Below are 14,630 nucleotides of genomic sequence, written 5' to 3'. Positions count from 1 at the left end.
AAAGGAATTGATTGGGGTTTGGATTGGTAAAGTATAAAAGCCTAGGGGTATCCTCCTGTCATAGGCAGGCTGTTTTATTTTCATTTTCCTGAAGAGATTCTGTTTTTTTTTTTCCATATTTTCCCCTTCATTGCCAGGAACCAAGTTTAAGGCCAATACAAAGTTACTGTAATGATTTTCTGTACACACCTGTGTCGATACATATTTCAAACAGAACAAACTCTTGTGCAGGTGTAATTGAGTTAAAGTAAGCCCTATACAATTGTATCCTTTTATGAATGTAAGATCAGCAGTCAAAAATGTTGTTGGCCAAGATTCTGTAGCTTGCTCGAAGAGGATGACTGGGGTACATATTATAGTGATAATGAGGGTGAACTCATTGAGACAGCGTGGAACCTATGTATACTCTTGAAAGGAATTGTGTGAATAAAGGGTTCAGGAATGTATGTATTAGGTGTATGTTTGTAGGAAGACATTATATAGAACAGAGAAATTAAATATTGGTTATATTAGAATTGCATTATTATTTGAAGTCTTTTGTAATGACAACTGTCTATCCAAAGTTTTCTTTTATATGACTTATTTGGATTTTGTGGGTATTTAGACAAGATTGCTGCTGCCAAAAAGAAACATTTTGATTTTTTTGTGTTTTTTCTGACATCTAGGTCGAAGTTCTACAGACACTACAGGCCCTAGTGCAGCTTACTGCAAACACCAACAAGGTAAATCTAATGATCTTAAGATTAACAATTGTTATATAGTACAAGGCTTTTTATTCCCTTCCCATTCCCCTTCTCTATTTTGTTCAAGGATCTAGGTGATAAAACAAGTGCAGAGATGAACAGTGTATGATGTTTTTTTTAACTCCCTACCACCTATCCAGAGATACGTGTATAGTTTTCATTTGTGTAGATTGTGTGGTACCTGTAAAGTGATGTCACATCAATGATGATGTCATTTTGACCGGCAATTTCACAAAATGTTAAAAATAAATCATCATATCCCTAAAACTTGACACTAATTTCGGCAATCTGTTGACGTATTTCCCATCATCCCTTGCTTCCTTAAGCTCCGAGGATTTCGTGTAATGTCTTTTCATCCCGCCTTCTGTCATTATCTCTTTGTTTTGTTAAATGGCTTCCTTTTCTTCTGAAGACAAATCTGATTTGTCAGTCAGGGCTTTAGTTCGGCCCGATACTGACCACTGTCTTGTCATTTCAATGGGATTTGTCAAGAAAATGCCCACATAAGCCGATTGGTTGATAGATCCAATTTGATGAAGAATGCCTTGATCCGCTTCGATCATTTCGAAATTTTTATAAGGTTTTCAACTCCGCTAATACCCTCCTCAATGTTGGCTATTTGACATTGCTGCCTAGTGATTTCAATAATGTGATGGTTTTAAGGGTGGAAGTAACTTTTTTTTTGGAGGAGATAAAATGGTAAGCCTTATTAATTGTTAAAAGATTGAAAAGTTTAATGTGATAACTGGAAATTTCTACTCAATAGGTGTTAGTTTAATGAGAGACGAACTGTCATTTGGGCTGTCAGTTTTTAGGTGCAGTTATAAAACACCACTTTATTAGGACTCTCACAAACAAGGCAAGTTAGCTGAAGTGTATTCTAGGGTATGGGTAATAAGGTCCAGTTGAATGTAGACTTTAGAAAACAACTGTAGGTGAATTTTCATGGTGGTTGACTGAAGTGCTTCAAAGACTTTGGAACAGATTGCAGATTTAGAATTGTATAAGGTTTAGGTAGTCTTTAATGAGGACTTGTGTATGTGTGAAAGACCTCAATACAAACAACAAAATTAAGTAAGATGTTGTTAAAGTTTAAAGTTCATTGTCATGGAAACCAATTGTAAATTGACTTTTTTCAGTTAGTGGTCAAGATTTACTGGTAAAGGTCATTTGGAAGACAGATACACAATTAGCTAAAAGCTGAGGTTTTGCTTTCAGTCTTTTAAGAAGACTTAAATACAGAGTTAATAAGGGTCAAACCAAAGACTTGGAGACTGTTCAGGGGTTGAAGGTCAAGATCATTTTAACAAATTATTGTCACTTGTTTTGTAACATATTGTAGTAGAGTGCAAGCTCTAATGGAATCAAATTTGATATGAAATAAGAATCATTTTATTTTTCAATAAATTCAAAAAATCAGGCTTATTTTGCAAAATAACTGAAATTGATAAACAAGCAAGATAAATGATGTTGCAGGCATTTTTGAACATTATGTATACAGCTAATTTTGTAGAAATTGTCACATACAACCATAATAGTGACAGCACAGCGTAGAAGTTTTCTTATCAGTTTCTGGGTGATCGTTTCCTTCAAGTACCCCCCAGAGAAAGATTTCCTATCAGATCATTTTCTTCGGCTTTATCACCTGTAACAGCGTTCACCTGTCTGGGCAGGTCCAGGAAGACGATTCAATAAAAGTTTATGGACCTTAGCTGTATCAAGCCTAAAGCCAGAAAACTCTCCCAATAACCTTATCTCACTCCGCAAACAAAACAAATTTAATTATACCACTCATTTCCAATCATTATTTTCCACTTTTTCTTTTTGTTATCTTTATGTATTGTTTTCACGGATGAACAAGTGAATGAAATATTTCTTTCGATATTTTTTTCAAACTCTTGATGATGATTTCTGCTCACCTGGGCCAGATAGTCTTCTTAAAAAACCTCTTGCAATTATTCTTTTTCATCTGCTTTCTAAAAGAAACATTCCCATCTCTTTAGAAATGAAAGATACCAAAATGAATGTTATTAATACTTAAGTTTAGATTAGCACTCAAATAGATTGGTGATTCCATGAAATGTTTAATGCCATTAAAATGGCTATAACAAAATGGAACACAGATCAACATTGAATGGAAATTGTTTTTCAGACCTCTCTCTAGAGCATTTCGAATTTCCTTTCTGTTTCAAGTTATGTAATGCTGAATAACCCAGTCATTAAAATGGAAATTTTTCTGAAAATTGCAAAAACTGAAAGAATAGAACAGAATAAGATTAGGTGCCACATCGGCCTTCTTTTACAGGATAAACCAATGTAATAAAAAAGAGATTTGTATCATTTTATATTTTTAACCTGTATGAGCCCATTTGAATGATTGATAAAAAGCTAACTGGAAAAATGAAAGCTAAACTCTTTTAAATATTGAAATATTGACATTCTGTCCTATTCAATTTGTGATCTACTCTAACTCTGTGAGATAAACGCCTTGTTTTACATTTTAATCTAGAATTGGATAGATTTACAACAACAAAGATTTGCAATTTCCACCCAGTTAGATAAACTTTTACCCTGGAAATCCACACTACTTTGCTTAGGAATTTTCTCAAAGGTTCTAATTCCCTTTGAGGATGGCTAATACCATTGTTATTAAAAACAAGGACAGACGTTTACGCAATAATTCACTGCAGTTTTTTGCTTTGACGGTTCATTACAAACAACCCAGTGACAAAACGGCAGAAGTCAGTCTAAAATCTCACTCAAAGCACAAAAAACCCGAGCAGGAACATGGATTTTACATTACTGAAGGACTCGGCATTATATGCCCTGTATCATTACACGCAGGCCTGGAGTATAAGGCTGTCGGGTGATTTTAACTTCACGTTATCTCGGAGCTTTCGATTGAATACGTCAGAACTGTAAATCAGCAGGTCTGGGAAAATCACAATCTAGGCTCTTTTATTAATATTGATCAGCGACTGAAAAGAAAAAAAGCACTAAGTGGGTAAATTGGCAAGGCAAGGTCCGTCGAAGACCTCATCGTCTGGTACTTTTTTTGCACATACATGGGCTTTTTTTTCTGCGCCTTATCCTCCCCAATTCCGTTGTAATACCAACTTGCAGCGACAGTGTCCCAGTGAGTAGTTTGTTGATTAATTTCTGTGGTCGGTGACGGTAATGAGTATTGATCCTCAAAAAAAAAAATTGTTTTGAGGAAGTGATTGAAGTTTTGTTTATTTAGAATTAACTATTTGCCTTAGTGTCGCCACAGTAATAAGTGTGTGTGTAATCATGGATTTACCTTGTCTTTCTTAATACATAAAGCACAATTCATTGTCAAATAATGCTGTCCCTAAAGTTCTACTTGAGACAAGAGAGAGAGAGAGAGAGAGAGAGAGAGAGAGAGAGAGAGAGAGAGAGAGAGAGAGAGAGAGAATATATTATTGATTGATATTAGAATCAAAGAACTATGCTGTTAAGAGACTTATTGAATCACCTAATCTTTGATTACTCAATCAGTGCTTGATAGGAAGTTCCTGAAATCTTGTGAAGTCCTTGTTCAAAATTTTTAATTATAGTGTTAATCAATTAGACATGATGCAATGGGCCCTTGATTGGACCACTTAATCTGAATTGAAACTAATTATGCTACACTTCTCAAATGGACCAAAGTTAAAATTCATTCAACTTAATATAAATTTGTTTAAAATAGAATTTGTAAAAATTTTAAGTGATGAAGTATTAAATTGCATCAAGTTTGATGAAATGGTCTGAGAATAGAAATAGCATAAATGTTTGATAACACAGTACATGTACAATGAGAAAAGAGAATTTTACATCATGGGATTGGAACTTTACACAGAAGAAGGGAATACAATTCAGTCTGGGAATAGTATGGTGTTGTGAGTAAGTATGATATAATTGGATAATAGCCTCCCGGCACCAATAAATCATGCAATTGTCTGGTAGATGTTCAGAAATAAAGATAATGGCATCTAATAAAAAGCAGAATGATATGAACTAATTGGACGGTGTTTTTTTATGGTACGCTGTATCTGAAATCATTACACTCCAATCTGTGAGAATTAACATAAAATCAATGGGATAAAATTTGCCACTCATCTCTCTTAAGAATTCCTTGTTGGTTTGCTGTTTTTATTGGGGTCCGCAAGACGTATGTAGAATGGCCATTGAATCAGTAATTTGGTTAATAGGAAAAAAAAAAATCTATTTCATATGTACTGCAAAGAATTTCACGTACTAAACCAATCTCGTAATTGGCTTTGGTCATGCAGACGTTGCATGTCGAAATGAACAGAAATTTGATAGCTGCTGGAAAAAAAATTTCAATTCCTATGCTCTAATGCCAAGTAGAGTTTGCACAGTTGTTAACAAACGCCTTGAAGATTGAAACTAAAGAATTCAAAGACTTCAAAGGTGTGCGTCTTTGATCTGTGTGTGAAATGCTGTTGATTGAGGCTTGTTTTTTTATGCACCATGTTGATACAGCACACTGCTAGTCAATATACATTTACACAGTGTGTCAACATGAGAAGAAATGACTAAGGAGGTTCTCTATTCTGTGCTCTTCTTTGTCAACACTAGCACCCCCCCCCCCTTTTCCCCACACACCTTAAGAATTGAAGAAAAATAAGATACACTTTACAAAACAGTGTATGCAGTCTACGAGACTTTGAATTTTAAGTGCGCAGGCACCTATCTAATGAAAAATGATTTTTTATTTTGATTGTTCCTGCTATTGCGTCTCTCACATTGTTTGCCTCATTAACCTCAGAAATCCACAGACATCAGCTTTGATTGTGTGTAGAATATTTGATACTATGTGATTGGAATATTTGAGAACAATCTTTTTTTTGTGGTCGGCCACAGGAAAGGAAGAAGGCTCTGGTTAAAAATAATTCACAAAATAAGTTTTATTCTGCCTGGAACGGAGTATGATTTTATTATAACCATCATTAAGACATGGAGAAAAGATGTTTTTGGCATCGTGTGTTGAATTTCCATCTGTATGCCTCGATTTGTGTTATATGTGCATTAATCTGCCCTTAATTCATGGTGACTGGCATTCATGTGAATGACTTGATATGGGTTTGATTTTCTGTCTGATTGGAATACCTAACCCAAGGGCCCAAGTTAGGTGAGTCTCATGCATGTTAAACTTCGTTTATCACGCTAACTGATTGATCAGGGCTCAGGCCTATTCCTCTAGTCTTGCTCTCTCCCTGTAAATCATCTCGTTCTCGCTCGCCTCATCATCGTGGGGTGAGATAGTCATGCCAAACTGGTGATGCTAATTTGACACTGATAGAACCGTAATGGGCTTGTGTTGAGGCCTTGAATAACTAGAGGCCAAATCCTTAAACTGAAAAATAACAAATGGTGGCATCAAAGAATATGCTCATCTTGTATGATATTTTATTTGATATATTAAATCTGTCACAAAAGGAATTTATTTAAATAAAAAATAAAAAGTATTTTTTGTTTGATATAAAGACAATACATAAGTAATGGGGCTATTTATACCTGAACTGTAGAGGGATGTAGACAACAGGGTATATGCATTGAAAAGAACTTGAACAATAGTTGACTTTCACATAATGGGTATAGAACTGTTGTAAGTTATATAGTACATGTAATATTATTGATAAACAGAATTACACAAACTGTGGTATATATATGATTTAGATCTTTAATATAAGACAACAAACAACATACCAGGTTCACAAACTTGACTTTTTTTTATCAATGTATGTCATACATGCCAACCTGCCTTATGAAGTTGAGTTAGTCAAATACAAAAGAAGAAATGAAGATAAATATTTCTGTTTGACATGGTTAATGCAGTGAAATACTTTCAAAAGATACAAATATTTCTCTCTTTTCAGATGACCAGAGTATGCCTAGCAACCTCCACCAGTTTATTAAATGACCTTGTGGAAAAGACCTTGACCTTGTATACTAAAAGACAGTCCCCAGTGCCTGGCCTCCTTCTGTCTGCAGTGGAGGCAGGATCCAACATTGTCAAGGCCGTCTCCATGGCAGCAGCCTCACAGAATGACCTGTGGTTTTACAGAGAGAAACTTACCCAGAGTATTCAGTTGGTGGAGCTGTTTCTGAGGGTATGTATATGATTTTTTTGTTTGTTGTTTTATTTCCTTTCAAGAATATTTGGCTATCCAGTGAATAATGGAAGGTTTTGGATTTGATAGACATTTCTGGAGTCTAATGTTTTTTTTGGCATTTTAATAGTTGCTACTGTATTCCAGTTCTGGTAAAATTGTTTAGTTTAGTATGAACACTGATATAGGAAAAAAGCGAGTTAGTAGGGATGACTCATATGACTTGTAATTCATTCAAAAAGAAATATTATCTATGGAAATTGTTTTTGTGTTTTATGCTAGTTTACTATCGCACAAAATATGAAATGATTTTCATAGCACTACTGTGTGAAGTTATATTTGTCAGTGGATTAGTATTGTGCCATTTCATTGATGTGATTTTCATGAAAAAGCTTTGAATAATTGATCGCAATTTCTATGAAAATCATTTATAATGCAGAAAAGTAAAGAATTACACTAAATTGATTATGAAAAGCAGTTTGTGACAGATGTTGAAAAGGGTTAGAGTTTTATAGGTGTCCAATTTTGTTAAAAAAAAAAGAAAAGAAAGAAATTGCATGCTGTGACCATTTCAATCAATAATAAGTGCAAACTCCCTACCCTGAACCCTTCATAGCTATTACAAGTTTCACTTTGTCAGTGTTGATTTTATCACAGAAATCAATCTCAACCAATAAAAATAAATGTAGCACGGAGCATGGGACCTCAATAAACCCCTCCACCTTAACCTTACCCCACCCCAACCTTAGCAGGGCTACAAATTTCGCTTAGTCATTGTTGAGTTTCTGAGCCAAAATGTTTTTGTCAATAACAATCACAGAAATCAATCTCAGGCCGGCAAGAAAAGAAATTTCACTTTGTGTAACCTTGACTACCTGCATTGGAGTACTCACTTATCTGAGGAACACAGGGCCATTAGGAGAGGCCGTGACAATTTGTGGAAAAACATGCAAGCAATTTCTAAGTAAACAAAATCATTAGGCAAAAACACACATAGTTTGCTGAGAAGAGAAACGGTGTTGATGTGTAAATCAATGGCTGTGACAGGTATGCCAATACAGTCCTGTTCTGAATTTGTTTTTTTTAGAAAATAAGAGTTGTAACAAATTGCATAAGATATCTTGTTCTTTGTTTTCAATGTTAAATGATTGTTTCCTGACAAAACTGATCATGGAAAGAAGAGAAAAAGGGCATTAAACTTTGGAGTAACTTGTTTGATGCAGATTTTATATGATAAGTAACCTTGTAGGATATGATCTAGGCAGTAAATGTTAACCTACACTGGATGTATGCTAGGCAGAATGAGGTATAATGTAGGATATAAACAAGGCTGGATGAGGTATTCTGTTGGATATAAATTAGGCAGGATAAGGTATTTTTTAAGATATAAATGAGGAAGGATGAGGTATTATGTAGGATATAAACTAGGCAGGATGAGGTATAATGTAGGACATAAACTAGGCTGGATTAGGTATTCTATAGGATATAATCTAGGCAGGATGCATTATTCTGTAGGATATAAATAGGCTGGATGGGGTGTTCTGTAGGATATAAACTAAGCTGGATGAGGTACCACTCTGTAGGATACTTGGCTCTATGAGGTACCACTCTGTAGGATAAATTCTAGGCAGAATAAGTAAAACCTTAAAGGAAAAAAGTTATGCAGAAAGAGTAAAATAAGTAGTATTTAAAGTAGAAATATACACACAGTCAACATTGTTTTCTCAAACTTTATAAGATGAAGAATATTTTAAGATATCTAAGATTTTAAGATTTAAAGATGATGATAAATAAAGAAACAGTGATTGGGACTTAATTCTTACTCACTTTGTCATATCTATTGATTTCCAAGATGCAGTTGTTTAATTGTGTGTAGACCCTTCTTTGAATAGACTGCCATAAATTAATGCTGATAATCTTGAGTTCACTTCCATACCTAAGATGACTGGATGGTCATTGCCATTTTTGGGCAATATTTACCATTTAAAGCTAAAATTTATTTGCCAATGGATTTTCAAAATTTACGGCAGATCTGATAGTTAATTTGTAACTTCAACACTATGTTAGCTTCTGATTATGTTGAAACTATTGTTTCTGAAATGAATCCAAGGTGTGGTAACTTTGTCAGCTGTTGATTGGGCTTTGACAAACATACCCAGGACCTAAGATTACAGGAAAACACTGTGTTGACAGAAGTTTTATAACTCTTCTTTACTCTCCGTCAATACTATCGATTGATTTGGAGGAAACAGATTGCACTGTTTGAATCAAATCAGGCATCTCGCTTTTGATGTTGGAGTCACAGCATGTTTTGTTTACTTATTCTAAAGCTGAGATTTTTAGAAATGTGACTCTTTATTCAGACTTTTCCAAATCAAATATGCAAGTCTCGTGTTGTGATATAAGTACATGCATTATGCAGTCCTCATCTTGATATTTCTTTAATTTGGATTTTGATATTTGAACTGTATGTATAGTAACTTGCAAAGTTATTTTTTTATTAACATATTTTAAAAATGTAAATATGGTTAAAGTGCTTCCAATGATTAAGGTTTTAAAAAAAACTATTTTTATACAGTATTCTATGATCAATAAATTCATACTAATAATCTGTAATACTCTTACTAGCATCAATTCAATGCATTATTGTACTATGATAGTTATAAACTAGAAACCTCAACCAGCATTTTTGAATGAAATTTTTGCTTTATTTTTGTACAGACAAATTAAGCAATAGATATAATTTATTTTTTATTTTCAAATTTCAGAATGAGATCCAATATCACATGATCGGGGAGCAGCCAATCAGGATTGGCGACACCGCCTTTATTTCAGCAGTTGGTGGAGTCTTTCAGTACAAGGACATAGCAACATTTGATATTGACCAATCAAGAATTGTTTTGCCAAAACAAGTTTTCACTCCAAAGGGCCTGCAAAATCTAACGAAAATGCAGAGTACCTCAGGAATTACCGCCCATGGTCACCTGACCCCAATAGCATCGGAAAAGTGTGTGAGGGTAGAGTTCATCAAGTACCTGACCAATCCTTACCAGCATGTCCAGAAAGGGAGCCTGCTAGTAAGTGGATGGATAGAAAAAATAACAGAATAATATATTGTGCCAAAATATGTTTGTTTGAACCCGATGTTATTTTTTTTCAGCTTTCATAAACTTCAATTGTCATAAGGCTTTTTAAAACATGGTTTTAACAATAGCAGTGCTTTGGTGTTACTATATCAAGAAAACAAATTATCTAAGAAGAGGTTTCCATGATAAAAGGATGAAAATAACAATAAATTTTTTGATAGGAATTTAATGCATATAAACAGTGACAAATTGCATTTACAGGTTAATTCTGAGGTGACTACACTTAACATGTATGATTGCCATGGAAACAGTCTAGAAGACCTTCAACCTGATGACCCTGTGTCAATTCAGTTACCACGGAGACCACAAAGGGTAGGTAAATAATGGCCTGCCTGTAGGTTAACATCTCATGAGTAGCACATGAATAAAGTGCTGTATAGATTTCAGTTTCTTGGTGCATGTAGTATCTTGAAATGTAGTATCTTGAAGTGCTACTTTGCTGCTTTAAGATTTGCAGTTGATTCAATCATGATCTGATGATGGAGTTCTCTTGGTGACAAAATATGTCTATAGGCAGAAGAAGATTGGAGTAGACCATTAAGGTTGCTCATTGGAGTGATTGACTTCCTGTTTTTGTGAGGGAGTGGGGAAACATTACAATCAGTAGTAGGAAGAGAAGAATATACAGATTGATGAATGAGGGCATTTTACCTATTGATTTGTTATTATTAAAGGCAGCCTAGGAATTTTGCCCACATTATATGAGAGTTTACTTGTTGTGATATGATGGAGAATATGTATCTGATTGCATGAACATTTAAGATAAAAACAGGCTATGTAGAAACCTGTGTAAATATAGTAGGAGGGTGATTTTTTAGGATGTGTACATGTATGTCAAAGGAAATGGTCCAAATTTTCGGATGTTGTAAGGATTCTAATGTCAAGGTTATAAAATATCAAACTGCCTTTTGTAACTTTAGATTTTTTTCATAGTGATTTGGTATCTGCCTCTTAGTGAATATGAAATAAACCCACCAGATATTCATGTCCAAGATTAATCAAACCTCAAAAATCCAAGACAGAAAAAATAGATTTCTGGATTCCTTCAGGGATGTTTCTCCATTCTCTAGTTTCCAAATTTAGTTGTTGAGAGTAAATGAAGTGCCAGGATCAAATGACCGGCTAGCTGACACGGTATTCATCCCCGTAGACTGGCGAGTGGAAACACAGAATCCGTCAACATTGGAGAGCACCACTCGCCGGGTGTCATGCAATCGCATAATACATCAATGGCTGAGAGTTAATTAGCCCAGGCCTTGATTTGTGGGGGTCGCTCAATCTGATCAGACAGACACTGTAATATGGATGACTGTTCATGAAATCGTAATGCTGCTCAGTGTCTGTGTTGATTGTTACTCTGCTTGGTGCCAAAGTATATATTCTAAAATTTGCAGCGCTTATAAGGTTTTGTGGCATGGAATCTGCTGAATCATAAGATAGTTGTTTCAGTAATGATTCAAATATTTTTCCTGGTTTTCCAGTTGATCTCTACAAAGTGTTACATGTACCAACCTTCCTATACCCATATATAGGATTCAGTTATTTCTTTCCATTGTATTCTATGAAATAAAATGATAAGGTCACTTTGCTGAATATGATTCTACCATGATATTGCACTTGGTGATATACATGTACATGTAGTATGAATTATTTGTGTTATATCATCTCACACTGATTGGTTACAAAATATGACTTATACATTCCTGGCTACAAAACAAAATACATGCTACTCTTGGTTACAAAATACATCCTATTCCTGGTTACAAAATGCATTTTATCCCTAGTTACAAAATACATTCTATCCCTGGCTACAAAATACATCCTGTCCCATTACTGTTGATTTTGATAATGACCAAACAAAAATCATACAAAAATTATTAATGCACATCAAATTTGCAATAAACTTGTGTGTTCTGACTTTGAAATTATATAACGTTGGAAACGATTTGATAAATTGCACTCAAAGATGAGTAATTTTTATCTTGTCAGTACATGGTTAACTCATGAACATCAATCAAAAGTTGATTTTTTCAATAAAAAGTAAAAAAAATGATTGATTTGTATGCAACAGTTCAAGAAGCAGTTGCATACACTTTAATACATGTATAAGATAAATAATAGTAGATAGTCTTCTGTGATCTTATGTTTATATAATTATATTCCTAAACAGGATCAGTATAATAAAGTAAGGCCATTTGTAAATATATCCTATTTTGCAACATGATAAAACTAGTTTTGATAATCAAAATACTGTATTTGTACCTGTGCCTAAGATCATGCAATATACGCTATTGGTACATGATTTCAGAATTAAATCAAAATGTAGATAAATGTCAACAAATATAAATAGCTACTATCTTTTAGGCCTTTGTATATTTTCTTTATCATTTTGCATTGACTTGGGTCCTTTTCTGTAGTAAGTAGTTAAAGTAACTCTGGTATTTTTTCACATCTGCAGGCCGCTCAGGAAATAGTGTATACATTACAGAAGTCCAGCATGAACGTCCACCAGTTCAACCTGTCTAGGAACAGCCTACAGCAGACACTGCAGATACACATCCAGATGTCTCCAGCAGCCAATGAGGGCAGGCTGTTTCCAACAACTCTCCTGATTGGGTAAGATGCATGTACCAATCAAGATTTTTGATTGGTCAAGAAATTTAGAGCACATAACCAATTAGAAACTATGCAAACATATGGCAAAAGATTTCATTGGATTTAACTAAAAAATTAAAAAGCAATTGAGAAAAAGTTAATTGCTGAAGTGAATCTGAAGAGCAAAAAGCATGAAATTAAATGCCTGTTTAGAATACTGTATCTCAGGTGTTCATTACTAAACGACCTTCTCATCAATGCAAATAGCAGGTGTTTTTTATTTAACAAGTTTCCAATCAATATTGAGTGCATGCATATTAAAATTCATCAATTTTTTCTCGCCCTAATGTGCCAAATGTTTACATAATTTGTATCAACTTTGACAAAAATCTGATTAGATACCAAAATCATAAAAAATGCACGTTATCCATCCCACCAATATAGAATTTCATTTCTACGTCATCTCGATGCATATAATCAATGAGTTGAGGAGATAATTATCAGGGTTTTTCCTCAAATAGATAGTCGAAAATAGAAGTAAATGAATTTATAGGAAATACAACCACTTTTATGACGTCAGACAATTTACTTATTAAACCATCCATCCAGCACCTAAATTTTCTAGTTGCAGAGGGGAGGAAAAAATTGAAACCGTAGTCTTTTCCTGGGGGTATTGGATCATTTAGCGGTGAAATTAACAACACTGCATCATAGCGGTGAAATTAACGATGTAATTTGCCGCTCGTGTAGCTGAAGGAACCAGTCTTTCTTCATTTGGGACCATCTTTCAAACAATCCTGCCCTCGTTCATTCTTGTTCCTCAGCCGCAAGCTTTATCAATCTGTGTTCATTTCATGCCAACTTCACACTTGTCTTCCAGGCCGTTTCTCTTCTGCCAATTTGTACACCTTCCCAGCCCCATACTCTTTTATAAATGAGTTCCTAATTGAAACATGGTATGTCTCTGTAATTTCGTCTTACAATTTCAGCTGTTGTCATGAATAATTAAAGCCTCTCCATCAGTAGGTTTCGGTTTTATCGTTGAGCTAGGTATAAAGTGCGTCCTAAGTTTACACTCTTCCAGCATTAAAAAAAAGAGACATTTTCTTTTCTCCAAAGTTTGTGCAATCATTCAAAAACAGTGCTTGAGCAAGCGCCATTCTGTAATACTTTTTATGTATCTTTGCCATGCATCTGTGGTAATTTTTGCCTTAAAGTTTTCTAATGATAATTTGGATTACAAAGTTCAAGGAGGCTTGGTGGACAACTAATGAACCATCAGATCTACCTGAATTTTTTAGGAATGATGTCTTAAGCTATATACTTTACTTTTATAAAGATAATTCCAAATACGTAAGCTTTAGATTGAGTCCTTTCCTATATCTTTATATGGAGCTCTTCTTTAAAAGGAGATAGATTTAATGTGAAAATCCCCACGACCATCCAGCCCTCGGGTCCATATTCCGTATATCCACACGACATGATAAGGGAGCCGTTTACTCCAATGTGGTGGAATGATCCATGTATGATCCTTTGACTCAATGTTGTGTGATGATCCATGAGTTTTTGACTACAATGTTGTGTGGTGGACGGGCCCGAAATTTTGGCTCAAACCTCTGAATTATCAGGTGAGCAAAGTTTTTGGGTGGTCTGCAGGCAACGCAAACATCAGCAAGAATCATCAGCTAAAATTCTGAACACCTTGGAAAGAACCAAGAACCTTTTGGGCAAGAATGGAATGAACATCGACAAGACTTTTGAACGCCGTAGAATGAACTTCGACAAGAGTAGAATTAACATCGACAAGACTTCTGAAATGTAAACATTTGAAAGAATATTTTGAATTTTGTGAATATGAATTTGTTTAACTTTAAATATCAAGCATCCACTAAAATTCAAAATCAATGCAAACTCTCTCTCTCTCTCTCTCTCTCTCTCTCTCTCTCTCTCTCTCTCTCTCTCTCTCTCTCTCTCTCTCAGTGTTCGCGAAGTCTACTTCCACGAAA

The 14,630-nt window shown here is 34.7% G+C and overlaps 1 protein-coding gene across 4 annotated transcripts in view; it reads left to right on the top strand.

Moving 5' to 3' along the window:
• Window positions 1-14,630, top strand: part of LOC128162953 (polycystic kidney disease protein 1-like 1) — a 104,227-nt gene that overhangs the window by 65,136 nt on the left and 24,461 nt on the right. For all 4 annotated transcript variants that reach the window (XM_052826394.1, XM_052826395.1, XM_052826396.1 and 1 more), the window contains 5 exons: window positions 666-722; window positions 6,650-6,883; window positions 9,652-9,960; window positions 10,231-10,341; window positions 12,488-12,645. In XM_052826394.1, the coding sequence (XP_052682354.1) occupies window positions 666-722; window positions 6,650-6,883; window positions 9,652-9,960; window positions 10,231-10,341; window positions 12,488-12,645 (869 nt within the window). The remainder of the gene's footprint in view (window positions 1-665; window positions 723-6,649; window positions 6,884-9,651; window positions 9,961-10,230; window positions 10,342-12,487; window positions 12,646-14,630) is intronic.

The sequence above is a fragment of the Crassostrea angulata genome, chromosome 9, assembly GCF_025612915.1.
Source record: "Crassostrea angulata isolate pt1a10 chromosome 9, ASM2561291v2, whole genome shotgun sequence".
In the NCBI taxonomy this organism is placed as follows: Eukaryota; Metazoa; Mollusca; class Bivalvia; order Ostreida; family Ostreidae; genus Magallana; species Magallana angulata.
Note: the sequence above shows the minus strand (reverse complement) of the source record. Positions and strands in the feature narration are given on the sequence as shown.